This window comes from Larimichthys crocea, chromosome XIV (assembly GCF_000972845.2).
Source record: "Larimichthys crocea isolate SSNF chromosome XIV, L_crocea_2.0, whole genome shotgun sequence".
Lineage (NCBI taxonomy): Eukaryota > Metazoa > Chordata > Actinopteri > Sciaenidae > Larimichthys > Larimichthys crocea.
This window is the reverse complement of record NC_040024.1, coordinates 8,423,352-8,446,895: the sequence shown is the minus strand read 5'-3', so window position 1 is coordinate 8,446,895 and position 23,544 is coordinate 8,423,352. Positions and strand designations below refer to the sequence as shown.

Below are 23,544 nucleotides of genomic sequence, written 5' to 3'. Positions count from 1 at the left end.
ACGTCCATTTAATTAGATTTTATCTTTATTAGATTTTTTTCTTTTTATTACATCATGTCTTTCCTAAATATTTTATTGTTAGATTTTATTAACTTTTAATTATTTTTCTTACTAAATCATGTATGTAAATATTTATTTTTATTTTATTATAATTTATTCATTTTTCTTTATTGCTTCCCTCTACCCTAGTATTGAATTTAATTTACATTTATTTTTAAATATTTTTTTCTCTTATTCCATCACATCCATCTATCATTTTATTTTTATCTATTATTTTATTTCTTATGTCACATCTGACAAGGTGTATTGTTTGTTTGCTTTTACTTCAATCACATAATTAAATTCAAACAAAGGATGAAATTAATATTTTTGTTTTTATTTTTAGATTCCTCAAGACTGCTGACAAACAGCTGGTTTTACTGTCACTTACTGTTTTTTTGGTAAATATTTCATATTCATATTATTAGTATAGTATTTGATGCTGTTTGTGGAAACAAACAAACTAGAAGAGTATCAAAGCATTTATTTGTGAGGACGTCGTCCCTTCTGTGAGCGGCTGGAATATATTAAACAACCCGTAAGTGACACAAAAACATATTTTAAACATCTGTGTGCAGTCTTTACAGTCAGTTTAAGGCAATGATAATATATATATATATAATATATATTAGATATTCAGACATCCTGACATGTAAAGGAAGCAGTGCAAAGTGTACATGTGTTATAGGCATCAGAATAACATCACTGAGTTCACGAGCGGCTGATTGTCACATTTCATCAAGTTCTTTTTGTTCTTTGAACAGTTTAACACAACCTGAATCATTCTCGCGTCTCAGATTTAAGAAAAGAAAAGTAAACAGTGTTCTGACCTCGTCTGAGCTGATTCCAGTTTAAATATCTTGAGAAATATTCTCATAATACATCAGCCAATATTTGTTTTTCTTATATTTGTGATCTGTTTTTTTCAGTGATGATATAACAGGATATACTGCACGTTCAAACTGATGCGTAACCAACAAGACGTGCATGGAGACATTCATAAATCAATAAACAATAACATAAATAAACCCTGATCTGCTGCAAAACCTCATTTACTCAGAGACGAGTCGTCGTTTTCAGTTTGTGCCTCTCCTGACATGAGATCTGCTGAAAAATAAAAGATTATTTTAGTCCGTCTCCTTGCGGTAAACTAAATATTTATCCCGTTTCACAAGTTATAGATCTGTTTTCTATCCAGGAATCCAGATTAGAGTTGGGCTCTTCATGAGAAAGTTTCTTTGGTTTGCTGCTCGCTCTTCACGAGAGGCACAAACTGAAGCTACGATCACCCAGAATGCATCATCCGCTCGGCGTGACGTCATTATTCCGGGCGTGCGAGGTTTTGTTCTCGTGGTCTGGACGGCGTGGATCGTGTTCGGCGCTCGGCTCGTCGCCCGTCACTTGTACAGGCTGAGCTCCGGGCTGTGGTACAGACACATGTAGGAGTCGCAGAGCAGGCGGCGGGCGGGCTCCCGTAAGGAGGCGGGGTCCACTCTGCTCAGCTCCTCCTCCGACACGCTGAGGTAGCGCCCCACCTCCGGACACGCCTTCACCTGAGGGATGTTGAAGCCGTTCTCGCCGCCTGCGTCAGAGCGTGCACAGAGATTAGAGAGCTGTTGTGATTGGTTTAAAAAAAAAAAAAAAAAAAGAGACGCTCTCTCACCTGTGCGGTCTGCCATGCTGTCGAAAAACAGCCAATCGGTGGCGAGCGGCCCGTACTTGACGAAGCTCACGTAGTGGCTCGTCTCGATGCACGTCACGGCAAAGAGAGACATTCTCTGGCGGGTGCAGTGCAGAGGGCCGGTCCACGGGCCCGCGGGGACGACGACCTTCACCGGACTGTGGGACAGACGCTTCCTGTGACTGTGGACCTGAGAAGACGGACAGAAAACACCTGGTGTAAAAACAGTGGCGTGAGATCAAAAAACTCCATCCTATCGTATCTCACCTGTGTGTTGCAGGTCTCGCAGTACTGCTTCACGTGACCCGGCGTGATGTCCACGTCGTCGTAACACTGCAGACACTCCCACTCAGCCACAGCCTGACAGATGCTGCACTGCCTCAGAGCTGCAGAGACCACAAGAGTTCACATGACACACTTTTCAGGAGGAGCTAGAACTTTAAACTTTAAACTGAATGTGTCGTCCTCACTGTCGTCCAGCAGGTCTGTGATGTCCAGGCTGAGCGTGGGCAGGATGGCGTCAAACATTTTGAAGTCCTTCCCGAACCGAGGCATGAGCAGCAAGAGGCAGGAGGGAGCCTGGAGGAGCGACACGTGACGCGATGAGTTCAAAACAAACTTCAAAATGAAAAAAAAAAAAAAAAACCTCAACAAGCGTCTCCCGTCACCTCGACAAACTTGAGGCCGGCGTGGAGGAACGAGGACTCCAGCAGCGCCTGGACGCTGGCGACGCGCATCCGGCTGGACGACGGCGAGACGAGAGGGATGGGGGAGTCGACCGGGGAGAGGGGTAAGGAGGGAGACGTGGGGGAGGAGGGAGGAAGGGTGGGCGGGAAGAGCTGGTAGAGGTGACACTCCTGAGGCTGCTGAGTCATCGACCTGGAAGACAGACGACAACACAGAGACGGTTTGTCTTTAACGAGGTAAACTGAAGATTAATCTTTTATGTTCTGGGTTTAATTTCCTGCTATAATTAAAGTTATTATTATTAATTAACGCCACATCAGAGCACAGAGAGTGCAGGAAAACAGCTGAACTGACTTTAACTTGCAGCCTTCTTTACCCTCCGTCATACAGGTATCAGAGAAGAACATCAGTGTGTATGTGTGTGTGTGTGTGCGTGTGCGTGTGCGTGTGTGTGTGATACACGGCGGCAGCGAGGTTACCTGATCTTTAGGAGTGGCTCGACTCGGAGGAGCTGGAAAAGCTTGTTGAGGAACTCTTCAGGATCTGACGGACGGACGGAAACAAGACAACAGCATTGACAGCATTCCTGAATGAACACACACACACACACACACACACACACACCTGGGGTTAGAAAGGAATCTACACACACCTTTCTCCTGGTTGGTGAAGCCTGTGTCGCTGTTCGCAGCCTCCAGCAGTCGCCTCAGGGCCATGGTCTTACTGGCACACACGTATCCGTACCTGCGTTTAAACGTAAATAAAAACATCATCAGCAAAGAAAAATCCTCACGGCGGCGTAAAACGCTGCTGTAGATGTTTAATAAGACACTTTACATGGTGAAAACATCAAAACATTACACTGAGGTGGAGTCAGGAGGTTTGTATCAGAGGATGGAGCTGGGAGCCAGTGGAGGTTCAGGATGTGTTGGTGCTCATTTTAACGACTACACATTGTTGGTTAGTCTAAACTACACAGAGCGTTGATGTGACGTGTCGCTGAAACTAAATCGTGGCCAGTCGATGTTTCAAACCCCGACAGAAGCGCTGTAGTCTGTTTCTAAATATGTAAATATGCCACGTAGTTTTTACAAAAAGAATCTCAGCGTGGGTCGAAACATCGACTAGAACGGCCACAATCAGCTCATGTGAGTCAACATTTCAGAAGAAAAAAGGGTCATCTGAAAAGTAATGAGTAACTAAAGTACACACTTTCTGAGCGGGTTGACTATCTCACATCGCAGCAGGTCCTGAGCGGTTTGGTCTGTTTCGGCGTCCGGCGGCCAAAACAAAACCCAGTCAGCCGAGCTGCAGCAGGAGAACAGGCTGTGGACAGACAGAGAAGACTTTAGATTTGTTATTCACTCACCTGAGAGACCTGGAGGTGAGGAGGTGCTCTCACCTGAACAGTGTGGCGTCCAGGTAGCAGGAGTTGAGGTGACCCTGGATGCCTCTCTTCCAGCCCTGGTAGATCTCACAGGCTTCTTCTCCGTCCGCGGGAGGAGGCGTGTGGTCCTCCACGCGCTCGCTGCCCCACTCTGCAAAGGCTGGAGAAGACGCCGAGAGACAGGAGAGAGTTTAGAGTCTTTAAATTTTGGATTTTTCAAAACACGAGCTACGAGCTTTCCTCACCGATAGAGTTGCACCGCTCCACTTGGTTGACGGGCGTCTCGGGGGCGGGAAACCTGGAGTCCCGTCTGCAGTTGCGAAGCTTGACGAACAGCCCCTTGTTGGCCGGGCAGCGGAAGTGACGTTCGCCGAGGTAACTGCCGTCTGTTCCTGCAGACAGCTCCTGATCCTGACGCACACAGTGTACGGTGTTTTATGGATTTCACTTATAAAACTGTTTCTAAGCAACAGCCCGATTTTAAAAACTGACCAGCTCAATTCCCGCCACGCTCTCCAAAATCCCACCGATCCGTCCGATCCAGCGGATAACCCCGAAGAGCGGCGGGTCGTTCACTTCCACCATCGACCCCACCTCCAGCTCGCCCTCCAGCCCGGCCTCTCCGTTCTCCCCAGCGTCTCCCCTGTAGTCTGGAGACCTCAGCGGCGACGGGGGGCCGAGCACGCCGTTGGTGTGCAGCTGCAGCTGCTCGGCGTCGCCCGGCGAGGTCGGGCTGTGCGGTTTAGGCGGCGGCAGCGGAGGCAGAGGTTTGAGGTTGGGCTTCGGCGGCGGGAGCGGAGGAGGTCTGACCGTCAGTTTGCTGGGGGGCATCAGGGCGACCTTCAGGGCAGAGACGGGAGGTAACACGGGGGCTGGTTTGGTGACGGCGGACGGGACGTGCTTCAGGATGGATTTGGGAATTTGTGACGGTTGGTTGTGACGGTGCGACTTCAGCTCTGAAACAAAAGTTACAAAAGTATTTGTGACATTACGAGCTTCCAAAGCTGAAAACATGCAGCGCGCACGCCGTCATACCTAAAGAAACCTTGTTGATTGGCAGAAGCTGTCCGTAGCGAGCGTTAGGAATGTGGCAGAGCCTCTCTCCTTTATAAAGCCCGTCCCAGCTCCCAACAGGAGCGTCCTGTAACGTGAAACAAGAAACTCAAAAGACACAAAGTCCGTGAACGTCGGAGATGTTACAGTTTTCACGCCGTACTGACCAGCAGGACTCCGACGTAAACTCCTGACGACGACCGCCCGGGCAGGAGGCCGCAGAAGCACACCTCCCCGCCGTGCACGCCGTCGTCCAGGGGGAAACACACCCGCTGGCCGATCTGGAGCGGCGGAGGCGACGCCGGGCCTCGGACCTGAATCTGGTTTTGGACTGTGATGGGTGCCACCGACTCCGCCGTTCGAGGGAGGATGCCGAACGGCTGCGACAGAGGAGGGCTGCTGGGACGATGCTGGTGGAAACTGATGTGACGACTCGGCTGCTGCTGGTGATGATTTGGGCGGTCGTTGCTATGGTGCCCGTTGCTGGGGTGATTATTATTGCTGCGGTGTTGGTGGTGATCGCGGTCTCGCTCGCGTACTCGCTCCTGTGCGTCCGCGCCGTTGTTGCGAGAAGACCAGCGGCGGAGCCGGATGTGGCTGACCGGCAGGAAGAGGCCGCACGCCTCGGGGCAGCTGAAGAGTCGCAGGCCTTTATAGGAGCCGTTGCTTACTCCTTTACCTGCTGCTGAACCCTGCAGAGCACACAGGTGTGTACAGGTAAACCGTCTGACCAATCACACGTGACGCGGAAAGAAATATTTATTTAGATTCATGAATTCAAACCTCGTTTTTCGATGCTACTTGTGCACATAGTTTGAGTTTCACTTGAACTTCCGTCGATTGCTACAGGCGGATGTGGTCGTGGTTCACCTGATTTTTTACCTGTGCACTCGCGCTGGAGTTAGATAAAGAGGGCGACCGGCTCTCTCGCTTCGTTTCGTATCACATCGTACGGTTCCTTCTAGTTTTCTAGTTTGTTCTTACTCTTTTAGTGAATAAACATCATGAAACTTTACGTGACTGTTTGGACTTTAACACTACTTTTCATCCACGTACGTCCTGTAAACACCTCTTACACAGCTACAGTGTTTTTAATATTGCTATTTATGTCAGCCTCGCTGTTTACTCCTACTGACGTCACGTTACATTACCGTTACGTGAATGCAGACTTAAGACACTGTCTTAAAATTAAAATGGTCTGTAAAGCTGTACATGAATAAATAATAACTATATATATAAAAGCATCTTTCATCAAACATTTGCTTCACAGAGCAACAAATTCATGACACGGATATCGAGACAGAAGAAAAAGTAGCACATTCACGCAGGTTTTTTCATTTATTTAAGTCGGGGTAGAGTGTTCCGTCTGCCAAAAAAACGCAGCAACCTGTTGCGGAGAAGTTGAGCCGGATCCAACTTTTGGAAAAGAAAGCAACCCGATGTCATACTGAGACTGTATCTGTTGTGTTCTGGCTTCTAAATCTGACTCTGGCTATTCACAATTTACGCTGCGAAATAGAGACACGAAGAAGAGCGAGCGAGCGAGCAGTGGTTGAGCGACACGGAGAGTGAATGAGAGTGAGGGAGCGCCGCCATTGATAAAGCCGAAATAAAAAGTTATTTTCTGATTGTTTCACAAAACAGACGACATGTCACGTCGTGTTATCAGTTTAACTCCTCCACCCTGTGTGAGTATCGTGGGGATGAACTTCACCTTGAGCTGCACCCCGAAGATCACGGCGCTGCTCCCTCGGGTCAGCGGCCCGACGTATTTGAGCTCGGCCTCCGCCAGCTCGTCCTGTGGGCCGATTTGGACCCAAAGCGGAGCGTCGACGGGCAAGGCCGCCAACTGCTGCAACTTCCCGGGATTGTCTGAAAAATACAGAACAATGAAACAATGAACACGACCACGGAGGGAAGAAATAACAAACAGTTTCCACTTGAAATAAGTCTTTTCAAGGATATCTAAGTATGTTTGCTCTTAAAGCATTACTCAGGAGTTTCACGCGGGTCTCCGGGTCGGACACGGGCTCCAGCAGGCCGCTCAGCTCGGCCGGGACTTCGTGCAGGAACTTCCTCTCCAGTTTTAACATCATGTCATTGTCCAACACCTGCGGCAGAGAGGAAGACGCGTGGGAGGAGGAGACATCAGCGCGTTTTGTTATGTTCACAGTTTGTAACGGGTGACTCAGCAACACGTGGTGGAGCATCAGCGAGACGAAACATCTGCCCACAGCCTGAGCTCTACTGAATCCTGAACCGTGGAGATTAAGACGAGGATTTCTGAGGAGGTTTGAGGGGAAATTTGCAGTTGAAAATGGTCACAGACTACCTCCATTCCCTTTTCATGAGCTGAACAATAGATAATAATCAAAGTTAATTTATGTAAATTACTGCGAGACGGATGCATGTGGGAAAGCTGTGGGCAGATTTAAGCAGGCACTATCTCTTTCTGTTTATATGAGTACATATTCTTGTAAGAAGAGCAAGAGATGCTGAATATTTTGTATACTTGACTTTTCTTAATAAAAACAAATTTAAATAACCTATGTCACATTTTATTTTATTTTTTATGGACGTATTGCTTTTAACTTTTTGTTACTGTGGTTTGTTTTTATTGTAAAACACTTTGTGACTGTGTTTTGAAAAGGTGCTATAGAAATTTTAATTTTTTTTTATTTTTAGAAGTTTTAAAATATAGTTTTTAAATAAAGAAAATAGAATTTTTGGGGGGACTTTGGGGCTCCATAGAACATAACGAATATATAATTAATAATTTAATTGCATAATTTGTCCAAATAATAAAATATATTTAATTATCCACCTCCATAGACATAAAAAAAAATGAAGACATGTTTATATTCTTATATTTAAAATACAAATTTTACACAATTGTTCTTAAACTTCTTGTAAGTTTTGTTTTTTCTTACTGTCTTTTTTATTATTTATTTATTATTTAGTTAGTTATGCATAAAAGATGCTGTATAAATAAATAAAGTTTGAGTTTATATTGACTGTAAACATATTTAAAGATGCTCATTTAATAGTTTATAATTATACTAATAATATAAGTTTATATTAGTTAAACTCTTGAGTATTACATAATAAGTTCAGGTGTGTGTTCGCACCTTGACCCAGAGGCAGTCCCCTCTGCTCTTGTCCTGCTCCTGGCAGATGAACCCCCTCTGCAGCCGAATGGTTCCGTCCAGCTGGTCCTGGACCTTCAGGTCGGTCGAGATCAAGAACATTTTCTGGGGGGGGCGTCGCTTCCTGTTTGACTCATGGGCTCCTGACATCTTCGTGTCTTTTTTTTTTTTTTTTATACGTGAGCTTCTTCACGGAGAAGTTAAACTCATTTTTTTCTATTATTTTTTGTTGTTGTCACCTGTAAAATCAGAAGAAACGTTATTTAACGGCTGCGTCAGGTAACGTCAGTTACGCTCGTGAACGTTTAGAACTTTTAATGTGTCTTCACGAGCGCCATTTTGTCGACTTTAAAACAACGTCGTTAACTTTGCGAACAAACGTAAAAGTTAATTTAATTAAATTAAAATAATAAAACACTCACCGACTTCACCGACCGCCGCCCGTCAAACGTTTACCGTCACATTTAAAGTCAATAACAAAACACCGCCGTCAAGAGAAAGGCACCGTGACTGACCCCGGCGGGAGCCAATGAGAAGCGAGAAAAGTTCAGCGCGAGTGGGTTTGGGCCAATAGGAGCTCAGTGTGGGCGTTGCTGGGACACAGGGAAATTCCACACACACTACTACTTCTCGATGAGCAAGGTGCACGTAGGAAGTTACACTAGTGATGGGAAGTTAGGCTCTTTTTAGGGAGTCGGATCATTTGACTCTCACCAAAAAGAGCCGGATCTTTCGGCTCCCCAACGGATCTTCATCTTACCACTTATACCTTTTATAATTCAGCCAAATTTAGCTCATGATGTACACATACATCACTTAAATTATCATTAAATTACCATCATCTTCACCCCCCTTCTGTAATCTGACACAAATATCACTTTTTGAAGTTGTAACAACAATAATTTCCTCCTGGAATTATTAAAGTACAGTGGTCCCTCGTTTATCGCGGGGGATACGTTCTAAAAATAACCCGCAATAAACAAAATCCACAAAGTAAGTTTTACAATTATTATACATGTTTTAAGGCCATAAAACCCCTAACCACACACTTTTATACACCTTTTTGCATTCTGTACAGTATTACCTTAATTAATCAGGACGCAGAACACATGTGCGGTTCTCCCTTAGCCAATCAGGACGCAGAACACAATGCGCGTTCATACTGTACAGTACGCTGTAAAAAAAAAAGCATGCAAAATTACACAAAAAAAATCGAAACAGCGAGTCCGCGAAAAGTGAACCGCGATATAGCGAGGGACGACTGTATTTCTGATTCTGATTATTGAATACATCACTGGTACTGAAGTATTCAAAAGTAAAAAAAATACATTTTCTAATATCAATAAATAGCTGTAGACAATTGTTTTCATTGTATTTACGGCACTTAACGGACAGTAGCCGTCTCTTCAAACCGGCTCGTTCACCATCGACACATAACTAGTGCAAGTAGGAAGCTGTTACATACACACACACACTTTATTTTAATTAGTTTATAAATAGAATAGAAAAAACATACATATGCTTTTATTTTTTTAAACATTCATACTTCACTTCATCTCTCACAGACCTATAATCCCTTTAAAAAACATAGTGCAATGTCAAAATAATGTGCATTAACTTCACTTTCATGTCACAACAACAACACGTCATTGCGCCTGGGTGCGCCAGTGGTAGTCAACATGGGAAAGTAGTGAGCATTTAGCATTTGGTTACCCCAAAACCTCGCCCGGTGGATTTTGGGGGTTAGTGTTTGTACTACAGGTGTCCACAGGACTAACGGGGAGTGTAGTCGAGTACGAATCGTCTCACACCCCTTCAGATTTTCGTTTCAAATACACAAATTTAAAGACAGATCAACATACAGTACTTTGACAAACGGGGGCTAAATGCTTAATGTTTTGTAGCATAGCATTAAAAAAAAGTAAATGTCTTCAAATAAACCACAAAAAAAAGAAGTTATTTTACTCCTTTGCTTCATAAAACAACAATAAATTAATCATGTCAAACATGCTAATGTGTTCGCAGAATAATACGGTGAAAAGTGTGCCGTGCAGTTTCACATGATACCCCAGATACAGTACAGACACACTAAGCAACATGGTGCATGAGTGGAAAGCTCTCTGCTTCCAGTCTTCATTTAACCGGTCAGGTTTTTTTTAGGCAGCAGCTCCTCCAGAGATGGAAATGATACATCTATGTGTGAGCGTTAAAGTCAGTGCATGTGCTTGATCCTCGATCGGGAGCAACTCGTGTTTCAGTTCAAGTAACCGACCCATTGTTTTAAATTTTAAAAGTCAGAACTGAGGAGACGATTGGTCGGTGTTAACGAAGTAGGTGGTGAGCTCTCCTTTGCCCTTGACGTTGACGACTCCTCTGAGAGTGACGCTGAATCCGACGCTCTCGACCATCTGGGCAGTCTCCTCCGTCACCTGTCGGGGGCAGAAAGTGTCGTCGTTTATACCGTCCATCCATTTTTGCCTCATGTACAACATGTCGTACGTAAGAGGAATATGATATATGTGCTATATATAATATATGCTGAACCCCATCGGGCGTGTCACCTTTACGTACAGGCCACGTGTTTTAGAAAGAAGAAGAAGAAACTTTACCTGCTTTATAATATACTACATAGTTCATTTGTTTCCCTTTTGGCTGTTTGTAAGATCAGAAGTTTTCACAGGGTGTTTTATTTAGACTTTAACTTTCAGTTTTTTTTCGATGCATCCTTGTCAGATCAGTCCTAAAATGTTGGACCTGTGAAGATCTCTACCTTCTAAATGATCAAACCTGTCTTCAGACAGTTTATTACTCCTGAGTTTGTATTTCCTCCTCCACCTTCTCCACCTTCTCCACCTCTACTCGTCTTCTAACTCTTCCCCTCTGACCTGTATCTTGTCCAACACTCCCGTGCTGTCCATCCTGCTCGCCACGTTCACGGAGTTCCCCCAGATGTCATACTGAGGTTTGTTAGCTCCGATCACGCCTGCTATCACCGGACCGTGATTTATTCCTGCGAAGACAGAAATAAATGTTAGAGACACAAAACATACTTTTAATTTTCTTCCTTTTGTCTCAGATTTGAGTCAGTATTCATGTACAACACACTCACCTATCCTGAGTTTGAAGCTGTTGAAGGAGTGTGTGTTGATTAACTCCAGTCTGCCCATGAGAGTGATGGCGAAGTCCACCATGGAGCGCACGTGACTGTAGGACATCTCGACTTTCTGCAGGGGGAGCCAGAGATCACATTTAAGCTCACCTGGAGTGTGTGTGGACAGGTGAACAAAAAACATGAATGAAAACACTGAGCGCACCTTTGTCTCGTCCTCCACAGGCGAGTGCGTGAGCCCCGCGGCTGCCATGTACGTGCTGCCGATGGTCTTAATCTTCTCCACCGAGCAGAACTTGGGTTTGGAGAGGATCTGTGGGACGGGACGAGGACGTTAGAGACACGGACGCAATGTTCCAGCTGCTGACAGAATATAAACACATCTTCTTCCTCATACCTCATCGAAGTCTGATATGATCTCGTTGAGGAAGCGCAAACACTCCAGGCCGTCGTTGTTGGCGCTGCTCTCGCTGTAAAACTCTTTAAACTGAGGCACCGAGGCGAACATCACGCACACGCTGTCACATGACTGGCTGTACAGGTCCTGGAACACAGTTTGTAAAAGTCAAGGACTTCATTCCAGGATAACCTGTTCGGCTACCTTTCCCTACTTGAATGTCCATCGCAATGCCAAACATCCGTCTCTAGGTGTCGAACTTTTGTGATTCAAACAGGTCGAATGGTTGTGATTGTATAAAAACATATCGTTAAACTTTGGTACTGTCTTAAAATGTCTCTAAGTTCTTGAAAGACGCGACGTCTCGTTATTTAAACCAAAGGGCCCGGTCGAACCGTCTTTTCTGCTTATGAAGGTTCCAAACTGGATGAAATGACCCCGGAAGTATTTATGTAGCCGCCACGATGAATCCTCTAAATGTCATGAAGGACGAACATGTCCACTTCTAGAAAACTGATTTAAAAACTGATTTTTTCTGCATAAAACAACTTCAGTCCAACTCAAAACGACCTTGAGGATTTCAACCCTTTAAATGCCAAATGTTTGATTACTTACTTTTTAAATATTACTGTTATTTATGAAAAAACCCCACAAAAAATGAGTTATTTCCCCTTTTTTTTTCATAAATAACATCAGTATCGTGTCTTGTAGTCCGTCTTCTGAACTTTGTAGTTTTACCACAGATCACGTCAATAACATCCGTCATTGCGTGATGACGTAGTCTTGTGTTTCCTAACTCCTTATGAACTCTCCTTCACATCTTTCCTGTTTATGAAAGGACTACTCGAGTCTAGCTGACCCTCACAAATCATATAAGTATCTGCTTCTGTTGTCGTCACCTGGTTGCGGATGGTTTTGCCCATGAAGCAGGCGGCGACGTGCAGCGGCAGCACGTTCTGCAGGAGGAGCTTGTTGACGTTCTCCATCGTCTCCATCTCCTCTCGCTCCGTGTGGAAGCAACGCTCCAGCAGGAAGTCCACGCGGCAGCTCAGCTCGTCCTGACGGGAGCGCGGATACGTAGGAACAAATTTGACTCACACACACACACTTCTTGTTCCTTCTTTAAAAAGAAACGCACACACACACAGGTACCTGTCTGGCCAGTATGAGGCATATGATGTAAAAGATGACCAGCCAAACTCCGGACATGATCTGAGGGTCCTTCAGCACTCCCGGCCTGCAGAAAAACACACATCACATCTTAACTACTAATCTACCGTCACTCCTTTTCCCCCTTTCACTAAATTCTCCTGAGACAAGAGTGTCTTGTATCTCGCGGTGAATGAGGCCTGTCCCCGTCCACCCCAGGCACGTCTCTGTCTATAGAAAGCTCTTAAATAAAGGATGGTGATCTGAAACTCCTGACAAGGACCCACAATCTGGACTTTTGAGTGCCGGACAAAAGGGCGAGGGAACCGAACACCTCCGTCTGCGTGGTGACTATAGAGAGCCGTGAATGAATGTGGACGAGCGGAGAGGATTACTGCGAGTCGGAGCTCCTCTGCACTCACTTGGTGTCGTTGTAAAGTAGCTCGATGAGGCAGCGCGACCTCGGGGCGTAAACGTGGAGGAAGAGCGCCAGGTAAACCACCACAGCCAAGGTGAGCAGCAGCGCCTTCATGGACAGACACGTCCTGACGAACACGATCACTCCCAGCATGGCCAGCAGGCAGCAGTACAGGTAGTACTGCATGTTTGAGGACAGAGGAGGGAAGAAATGTGGGTTATGTGTGACACGTAACTACACAGATAAGTGGCGGTTGGAGGTTGAAGGTCACTCACGGGCAGAGTGTAGAGTTTGAGACCCTCCAGCTCAGTCGTGTTGGTGATCACTGTGCAGTTTTTTCCAGGGAGGAAATACTGAAAGACAAAAAAAACGACGACGATGGAACAACAAACGTTTCGGTGACTTGACAGGAAAGTCGGAGGAGAACTCACCAGGTTGAGGACGCCCATGAGCAGCGTGATGAGCACGCACAGCGTGACCACGAAGAGACGCAGCGCCGCCCGGGTGGAGACGCCGCGGGACAGGCCCGAGATCCACTGAAAGCCCACGGGCATCTTGGGACGCCATTTCTGAAAACATTAACGTGATCGTTAAAAGTATTCACGGAGTTCGCCTCTTGGTTCGGACACCACTAAACCGAACATACCTCCAAGTATCCGGTGAAGGCGATGGACAGAAGCAGCACCATCACAGGGAAGGTGGCGCCGTACGACACAGCCATCTCAAAGTTACTGTGAGGGTGGAGGTGAAAACAAACCAGTCACACTCAGCGAGACGATAAAGATGCATGATAACACACACACACACACACACGAGTTACTCACTTCGTAGAGACGAGCATCTGGACGGCGAACATCGTGACGAAGATCAGAGCTAAGCAGGTCATGGACTGGTGTAAACCTTTCACCTCTGAAAAGCGGAACTGGAACACGAGAGAAGAAATTTGCAAACTCACACACAGACGCACATTGTGTTCGTTCCTGCCGAGTCATGCAAACATACTACTGCACGTATGACGTCCTGAAATGAGAGTAAACAACGGAGCTACCTGTCTCTCCAGGCTCAGGTCGTTGAACATCAGAGTCAGACAGTTGAGCTTCTTTAATCTCCTCCTTAATAATAAAACAATCACATGATCATAAAGTCTGAGGATAAAAGGAACGTGTCACAACTTCAGACAGGTGAAACAATCAGGAAAAAACTTTTTATTTCACAGGTTAATTGATGCCGGCGCTCGCTCACTCTCATTCACTGTCTTAGTCACTCAACCCCTGCGCGCTCTCAAACCAAATTAAACTTTTTCGTGTCTCTATTTTGCAGCGTAACTTGATCAGATTTGTTAATTTTTTCATGGATTTACGTGTCTGTCTCGAGCTGCTTTGTGCACAAAGTATTCTCCGCGGAGTCGAGAGAAGCGAAGAGAGAAATGGACCATGGTCGGACACGGTGGGATATGAAACACTGACCAGAACGACTGTCGATAGCTCACACACATTCGCGTTTCAGGCTGACTGTTGAGGTTTGACCGGTCTGATCTGATCTGAGCGTTTTGGAAAAAGTTGGATCAACTTCTGCATTTTTTTGACGGACAAAACTCACCCAACCTCCACCCAAATAAATGGAAAAACCTGCGTTTTCACCACAGCGCCTGATCCAGTCTGAACGTACCTTTATATTCACAAAGTACAAAACTCACCCCGCAGTGTCGATCGTGTCCAGTGATCCACGAACTCCGTTATCCACAACCAAACTGGGACAAAACAGGAACACATTAGAAACAACGAGAAAGAACTCCCGTAGACTTAAAGCCAAAAACCTTAGTTATGTTAATTAGTTAATTAGTTTCCTCAGGAACTTACCAGTTGGGGTTGTTCTGGCAAGGTGGTCTATCCTGAAGCACACACACACAACGAATGACCTCATGTAACTCAAATATAAAATACAGATGTTCTAATCAAACACTCGTGTGAAACACACAAAGGACCAGAGGTGGAGTGTAATGTTTGCTGAAGGACTAACCATTACAAAGGCCGCTCTCGACGGTGTGTGCACGCTTAAAACAAGAAAACAACGATCTGTGTGTGTGTGCTCGACGACACGGATACGTACCGCAGACAGCTGCGACTGGCTCATGGCAGAACTGGTGTGGATGATCGGCTTCTTGGAGGGCGCGGCGTCGGGGTTGCTGAGGTCCGCGAACGGGTGGATGGTCCGCCAGGACTGCAGGTACTGCGACATCCGGACCGACGCCCGCTGCCTCGACTCGCCTAATGCCAGAGTGTTTGACTGAAGCCGAGATGGAGATTACTAAAAAAACTCGATGACAGACGATGAAACGTGCGTTCCACGCGCACGCTTACCTGCTTAGGTCTCCTGGAAATGTTTCTCTGCGTGTGAGGGTCAATCACCAGGTAGGTTTTTCTACCTGTAAGAAGCGGATCCCGACTCCCCCCGTCTCCTTCCTCCACTTGGTACTCTCCATTCAAGTGTTTCAGTGTGTCCTCAGTGATGTGGACTCGCCTGTCCATGATGAAATTATTAAAAACCTCGTTGTTTAATTCGTTATCTCTGACCTGAATTTTTTTAATTTTCTCACCCAGGAAGACCCCCAGACTCCATGTGGTTGGCTAACGTAACGTCATGTGACCACACGTCGTACTGCCACTTCTGCAAGCCGATCACGCCGGAGAGCACGTTGCCGGTGTGGACGCCGACCCGCATGCTGATCTCAACCCCCGTCGCCTCTCGCAGTTTACTACAGGGAGAGAAAAGTGTTTTAAATTGATCTTTACAGACACGTCGAATCATGCTGGGGGGGGGTAAAAACTCACCTGATGGCGGTGCACATGTCCAGCCCCATCTGAACACAGTTCTTGGCGTGGGTGGGGATGGGGTCCGGTAGGCCGGACACACAGTAGTAACAGTCGCCCAAGATCTTAATGCGGAGACAGCCGTTCTTCTAAAATAAACAGAGAGCGGCAGGTCAGACGCAGAATCAGCCAGCTATGAAGAAAGTTACAAAAGTTTGATTTGCGTCTTTTCACCTTGGCGATGTCGTCGAATCTGCCGAAGAGCTTGTTGAGCACGGCGACCAACTCTTCAGGGGAACACGAACTCGCCAGCTTCGTGAAGCCCACGATGTCCGCGTACAGGATGCTGCACACACAAATATTACTATTATGTTTATGCCACTCTATTATCTAGAAAAAGACATAAACCAGATCTGTTTAGAGAAGTTTAGTTTTGTATTTATGTGATAAAATTATCACCAGCAGCTGATATTAAAGCTGGTCAAAATTACCGTAATTTTCGGAGTATAAGCCGCTACTTTTTTCACACACTTTGAACCCTGCGGCGAATTTACAGATTTTTACTTTCCAACGGGGGACGGGGCACTCTCTAGCAGTAAACGCAAAAGTGAGACAGACATGTGGGGAAAGATTATGCGCCGAAGAAGAAGAAGACACTAGTTTTGATTTTGGACTGTCATTTTGCGCATCATGCACACACCCTGATCATGGAAAACACACGAAGAAACACATATGATGCAGCTTTTAAGTTAAAGGCCATCAAAGTGTAAATTCCTCATGTTACAACATGAAAACATGCAGCTTATATATGTACAACATTTCTTTTCTTTACAGATTTAGCTGGTGCGGCTTATATTCAGGTGCGCTCAATAGTCCGAAAATTACGGTAAGTCTTTGTTACTCTGCTTTTAAGATAAGACAACATAAGAAATTACTCATAAATCATAAATATACAGAGTGAAGTCATGAAGTCATGCTGGTGTTGGTCACGACTGTGAGAAACGACCTTCACAACACGACAGTGTGATCATCACCTGACGTCTTTGTGCTGCCGTATGTAGAGGCTGTGGAAGTTGTGGGTTTTGGACTCCTGCTTCTCCTGGTCGCTCTTGGGTTTGGACAGCCTCTTTATCACCTCCGTTTTCAGCTCCATGGCGATGTACCGCGGCAACACCGACAGGAGGAGCTGCTCCTGTTGACACAGAGGAGAAAAAAAGTTTCTGAAACCTTTCTGTCCCGCGAGAGAGGCGACGATCCGCCGGCTGTAAAAGAAACAGGCGCGCCACCAAAAAGCCTCTTTGAAGCGATGCCGTGTTTACTCAGTGGATCACGTTTCATCTATTTGTTTACTTGCTGTGAATAGGGTCCGTTTGGGTTTGCCTATTCTATTGCTGCCGGGCTTCAGACAAGTGAATGATTAATCTATTGAAGAGCACACAGCCACCAAAGCCAGGCTGTCGAGGTAAAGAGCCCGTTAATGAGAGTGATTACACAGAACGATTTTAAATTCAGAGCCACTGGAACGAGCTCACAAAGTCAGTTTATTGTCTGAGATCTTAAAAGCTACGTTCGTTTACAAGTGTTAGTGAGATTAAAGATGTTTTAGTGAATAATTATCACGGACTGAACCATGGAGGCTTCTGGAGCCAGACTCAACCGGACGTTTGGGATCCTCAATAAAAAAATATCTGTTTTTTAACCTGCTGGTATTTCTTGATTTCCTTCCGGGAGCGTATGATGCTGAACTCTTCCCTCCTCTTATTGGATTTCCGGAGGTCATGCTCCGTCTTCCACAGGTGGAAAATCCCAACGCAGTTCACGCACACGAACATCAGAGCATTCGCCACCAGCTGAGAGGAAAAAGAAGATCGTTGATAGTTAGTAACACGTCGATCAGTCAGGCACAGAGAGCGGCGAAACTCTTACTTATTGATGAGGACATACTCGATCAAACTTCTACAGTCGGCATCGCTAAGACAAACACCCGGTTCAGTGAAACCAGTTCTGCTGACCGATCATTTGCATGTTTCCACTGTAACCGGTAACAGACCACAAAACAGCGTCGTTGTGCGAGGCGACCCGTGCCTGCACATTTTTGCCTACATTTACATTTGAAGCTTAACGATGTGCACCTCTTTGTTTTCCACTCAGCACGACTGTGGACAAACTTAGCCGTGATTAGAAACAAGCGAGAAGAAGTGGAAACTAAAATGCAAACGTGTCTCGTTTTTGCGTCAGTTTATTTACCTGCACAACCAGGTCTGGCGTCTCTGGGCTTGTGACGGGAACGTAGACGCTGATGATGATGATGTGCGAGACGCTGGTCCCTATCCCGACCATGAGCGCCCAGGCCATGGAGAGAGGCAGCACCGTGTAGACGCTCAGAGACAGGAAGAGGAAAAACGCCACCTGAGAGGAGAAAGGAAAGAGTCAGTGCTGAACTAAAACAAAAGTCATTCAAACTTCCTCCGTTTGCGTCCTTCTTGCCTGTTCCCACGTGGTGACGGGTCCCCCGGTGAAGATGAAGACTATGGCGGTGACGTAGAGCGTCCCCCACACGAAGAGGGCCAGGGCTCCTCCACAGCGCCTCACCGTGGCCAGCCAGGGGAGGCAGACGAGCAGGACGGCGCTCAGGCAGAGGACCACACACAGCACGGACAGGGCGCCCACGTGGACGTACAGATTCTGTGCGGAGATTTTAGAAAACGTATCAAAGAGGATTCAAAAAGCTTAAGTTAAAATGTCTTTATTCATCACAGCTGAGCTCCAAACAGCTGGTGCAATGTTTTTAATCTGCTCCTGCCAGGTGGAGTGAAAGTATTTTTTATTTTTGCAACATGATGTTGTTGCTGACTGATTAAATACAGGATGAAGTTTGATGTAACTGGTTGGCAGAGCAGCAGAAGTGGAACGTAAGCACGTTGTTTTTATATTTTCTGTTCACCGTGAACAAAAAAACGAGACTTTCAAGTCGAGCTAAAAGCTTCGACGCATTTAAAGTTTATTTTAAGATGGGGAAAGTCATCGCATCGAGCTCTAAAGACACCAAGCAACGACATTTCCCCGTAATTTCCCCGTTCATGACAACTGTACTGAGGGTGAATTTATATACAACTCACCTGTTCACATTATATTAAGGCTTAAAGTTATGCAGGGTTGAGAGCGTGGACGCTTTGATCGACAGGTCTTCCTCAATCAATTCTGTTAGTTTTCCAATTTTCTTCATACTAGAACTGATTCATTTTTTTGATTCTTGCTGAACTTTTTCACCTTTTTTCAAGCAAAAAAAGTAAAAAAAAATACAACAAATTCTCACGTTTCCAGCTTATGCAGACGAAGGCGACAACTTTGAGGTTATTGTGATGGACGTTATGAAACCAGTAGTTAGGCACAGCCCTGAACTCTCTTCTTTAACTCATCGTTTAATCTATAAAGTTCACAGGTGACATCTCCGACTAACACCTGAAATAATAATATTATAACATCAGTGAATGTTTTGGGACTTTTACGTCAGAAATAACTTAAATATTACTCATTAAAAACGTATGTACGGGGCGGTCGGTAGCGTAGTGGGTTAAGCGGCCGCCCCGTGTGTGGAGGCTATAGTCCTTGCTGCAGCTGGTTCGAATCCTGCATCGGACGGCTAATTTACTGCGTGCCACTCCCCCTCTCTCTGCTTCCTGTCTGTCTTCAGCTGTACTATCAATAAAAGGCCAAAATCTTTAAACCCGTATGTATTTGTCTGTCCGTGTCTCACCCTTTCTGTGGTGGGAATGAGGACGATGAGGGCCACGCAGAACGCCAGAGACAGCACCAGGCCGGACAGCATGGCCGGCGTCTCCTCGACGCACTGCAGACACGCCCGGTGGAACGCCTGGCAGCAGCAGCACACCCCCTCTTTCACCGTCCGCCTCGAGCGGTTGCTTCGCCCGTCCTCGCCTCTGTTCCCGTCGTCCCACCTGACATCGATGCTGTCCCTCGTTTGTGATCCGTCATAAAAAGTGTCCAAGCTGCTGCAGAACGAGTTCTCCTCTTTCGGTTCAGAAGAGGTTTCGTGGACGCCTCGGTCGTCGTCTGGACCGTTTCTGCTCGAACTAGAAGCCTCTAAACTGGGTTCAGAGAAGTCGACCGGAGGGATAGAGTTCGTCCTTTCAAAGCCGCTTCTGTCGAGCTCAGGCGACTCCTCGGCCGTGCTGGATTTAGTGCTGCTGTAGTCGGAGTCGACCGGGGGGTCGCGATCCATCGCCTGCTGGGTCACACCTGTTCCCTTCATCAAAGAATCGATTGTGAGAGGTTCTGGCGCCTGCGATGTTTTCGCGACACCCACCTCCACCTGGGAAACCTGCGCTTCACCGTGTCCTGATTGTTGGGCTTTCTTCGGACTGAAATCGTCCAGCTCCACGTCCGTGATTTCGTCACCGGAGACGACCATGATGTCCTTCTCCTGACGTCCCCCTTTCTTTTACCTGCGACTCGTCTCGTGACCTGAAAGATCTCGCCGTCTACCAGCTTGTCACTGGCTGTCTGTCTGCTCGTCTACATGATACGCACACAACAGCGGTGTTTGTATCTTCCTTGTCAGGAGTTGTTTGCGTCTGTGCGGCGGGGAGAACGTCCTCCACGTCAGGTTCAATGAACGAAAGCTCGAACGATGAAGAGGTTACATAGATCCTTTAGGGTCCCACAGAGGCGGCGTAATATCCTCTGACGAGCGCTGATCCATGCGAGGTCGAAGAAGAGTCACGCTGCCAAAAAAATATATAAAAAAATCAGCAAATATCAAAGAAACAAACGTGAATTCATGTCATGTCATGTCAGTAAGGAAGTCATACCTGTGGGAGGTTTTAAAGCCAGGTTAATGACTCGTTCCCGTCATTTCCCCATTATGCAAAAAAACTTGTTCGTCTGGCTGCCGCCTCTTCCCCAGCGACACACATTTGGATGTAACGCACTGGAACAACATGCCAGCGACGCGCCCAGTGCATTAAAGACATTTTTTTACCCGTCCCCACCTACACTCAGTGTTTCACTTTGAGCTGCCCAATCCAGAAATATAAAAATATATATCAGGACGACATTCACCTGCTCTAATCTCTAATCTGTCTGATCTGATACAAACCTCACGGAGGAGATTAAACAGGAATTCACCTGGACTCACCTGACGCTCTGCAGCTTTTACACTCAGCTTTCTTTTTCTGTTACAAGTGAAGCTCTGTGTGTGTTTTCTTTCTAAAGGCCAGCACACTTCACGGTGATGACAGTGCATTTATTGTTCTTACTTGAGACGGTGTCCTTTTCCCCCACCGTCCTGTAAAAAGACGAAGGGGTTTTCCACGACTGTGCTCAGACCTCAAACCGTCGTGTTTTTGTCTGTTTTTATGGAATATCGACTCAAATAATCCACCTTTATTGAGCTTTTAAGTCATTTTTAGATCATCTAATTAGTTGGAAATATCTCCGTACGTTATTTACTCGTTTAAACTCTGATCATATCTTCTATAAAATGTTGCCACCCAACTTTTAGGTGTCGTGTAAAAGCAGCAGATCTTCATATTTCAGAGGGCGTTATCAGAAAGGATTTGTCAACTACTCGTTTGTTTACGTTGGATATCACATGATAAAGTTTCTTCAGTGTTGAGATCGAGGTTTATTTTTCTTTTCTGTCATTTCTAAATTAGTTTATTATATAATTTGCAGCATCTCCTAGGTTGCAGCTTGATTACTCTGTTCATTATTTTCTCAATTAATCCATAACACTGATCATATTTTTTATAAAATGTTCGACTGTTTCGTTCCACTTGCATGTCGAAGCCACCAAATATTAAAATGATCATATAAAACCAGTTCATTCACCTTTTCTGTCATTTTTAGACGAGTGATTCATTAATAATTTAAAAATATCTCCTTGAACTTGAATCCTCTGTTCGTTATTTTCTCATTTAATCATATGTTATATAAAATGCTCGAATACTAAGTTGTGTTTTTTCGTTCCACTTGCATTCTGAAACCATCAAATGTTTAGTTTATCGTGTAAAACCAGTAAATGTTTTGTTTAAAAAAACTCCTTCGTTCATCTCGTGTTTGTTTGTACTGAATATTAAATATATGATCCACTTTCTTCAGTGACTCTGGTGATAAATGTGTTTTTCCAGGCTTCGATTTAAGGTTAATAAAGTTGTTTACTGTCTGACCATCCTTTAATATCCTTATCCTTACTTTACTGTGTAATTTATTGGACTATTTTTGATTCCTTGCTTCTTTTTCATTCCTTTTTTGTTGGTCAGTGAGTTTATTTGTGTAAAAGTGTGTCTGTACTACTTACAGTGAAGTACAAAGCTTTGACACTGGCTCTGATTGGGTCTGTTTTTACTTTTTTTGTTTGTTAAATTGAGAAAAAGTCACTTTAATGACCAGCTAATTAGCTTCAAAATAAAAGCACGACTCACCTTTCATCATCATAAAAAAAAACAACCTTCAATAGCCATTTTAGTACTTAAAACTTTGTATATTTCCTAACTTTGCCTGTATGACGTTAGTAATTAACATTAGCCTTCATAAAAGTCAATTTAATAATCACGTCAGCTAATTAGTTTCAAAATAAAAGCACGAGTTATCTCTCATCATCATTAAAATCCATTAAAGTTACAACTTAACGTCTTTTTTTCCCTACATTTATAATATATAATAACAGCCAACGTTAGTTTAATAGATATTTTATAATATCAGCTTAATAAAAGACTTTAAATTGTGTGAAAAAAAACACAAGTCTTTGACATGGGTTGTGTTTGAAGCTTAAAAAAATAGTTGTTTTAACGTTGGTCTAACGTTTGTAACGAACATTCTTACCTCATTGTCAACCGTCTTCTCTCTCGTGACTCCCTTTAACGTCGGTCAGCTCATACAAACACACGATAACTTTAATTATCCTCTTGGTTTTTATCGCTCGGCGCTCACAAAAACGTTTAAACCGTAAAAAAAACGTTTAAAAAACGTTGAAACAACCCGTTAAAAACGTCTTTTCTTTTTTGAAAACAGCCGTTAGGCTCCGTCTGCGTTCCACGCACGAGACGAGAGGCGGTGTGTGTGTGTGAGCGCGAGGCAGGTACAGTAAAGTGCGGAGGCGTGCGCAGGCAGGCGCGCGCACTGTGCGGTCCAGCTATGCAAATAGGATGAGGAGGTAAACAGAGAGATGCAGAGGTCAAAGGTTACACTGAAGTAATCAGTTACTTTACAGGAGTAAAAGTACTGTAAAATACTCCTGCACTGAAGAAAAATGTACTACAACTACAACCTGTACAAAGTTTGGAAATACACAATAAAGAAAGGACTTTAAGTTGTAGTTTTAAGTACTAGTGTGGTTATTTAAGGGAGATGAGCTTTTATGTTGAATATATATATATATTTATTCGTAATTGGTGATTACTTGTTTTACTTATACTGGAGTATTGTAACTAAAATAATTTCCTCCTGGGATTATTAAAGTATTTCTGATTCTGATTCTGATAAATGGCTGATCTGAATATTAAAGTGCCTTTAATGTAGGCTAACGTAATCTTACGCTAACGTAATGCTAACGTTATACCAGCAGTATCTACACAGAAGTACACAGAAGTAGTTAAGTTGTAATTTTCATAAAGGGGTTTATTTTTTATTATGACAGACGACTCC

At 44.9% G+C, this 23,544-nt stretch overlaps 2 protein-coding genes across 2 annotated transcripts; both read right to left on the bottom strand.

Moving 5' to 3' along the window:
* Positions 1-355: 355 nt before the first annotated feature.
* cyld3 (cylindromatosis (turban tumor syndrome) 3) lies at positions 356-8,600 on the bottom strand. Its single transcript, XM_019266638.2, has 17 exons — positions 8,416-8,600; positions 7,976-8,232; positions 6,841-6,958; positions 6,562-6,719; positions 5,015-5,539; positions 4,830-4,935; positions 4,287-4,750; positions 4,040-4,205; positions 3,810-3,954; positions 3,620-3,733; positions 3,060-3,151; positions 2,887-2,950; positions 2,389-2,599; positions 2,191-2,299; positions 1,988-2,106; positions 1,703-1,910; positions 356-1,621 (listed from the first exon to the last, which is right to left on the bottom strand). Exons 2-17 carry the CDS (start codon positions 8,141-8,143, stop codon positions 1,437-1,439), a joined length of 2,952 nt encoding a protein of 983 aa, XP_019122183.1. The 5' UTR covers positions 8,144-8,232; positions 8,416-8,600; the 3' UTR covers positions 356-1,436.
* A 762-nt stretch (positions 8,601-9,362) lies between these two features.
* LOC104933548 (adenylate cyclase type 4) lies at positions 9,363-22,984 on the bottom strand. The gene is made up of 26 exons (XM_019266565.2): positions 22,723-22,984; positions 19,634-20,621; positions 18,364-18,561; positions 18,124-18,285; positions 17,577-17,726; positions 16,911-17,068; positions 16,111-16,222; positions 15,898-16,025; positions 15,663-15,821; positions 15,427-15,586; positions 15,176-15,352; positions 14,926-14,957; positions 14,763-14,816; positions 14,115-14,178; positions 13,891-13,988; positions 13,713-13,797; positions 13,498-13,635; positions 13,342-13,419; positions 13,071-13,246; positions 12,652-12,736; positions 12,399-12,557; positions 11,500-11,646; positions 11,308-11,415; positions 11,103-11,217; positions 10,879-11,003; positions 9,363-10,422 (listed from the first exon to the last, which is right to left on the bottom strand). The coding sequence occupies exons 2-26, from the start codon at positions 20,306-20,308 to the stop codon at positions 10,288-10,290; spliced, it is 3,678 nt and encodes a 1,225-aa protein (XP_019122110.1). The 5' UTR covers positions 20,309-20,621; positions 22,723-22,984; the 3' UTR covers positions 9,363-10,287.
* Positions 22,985-23,544: the final 560 nt, after the last annotated feature.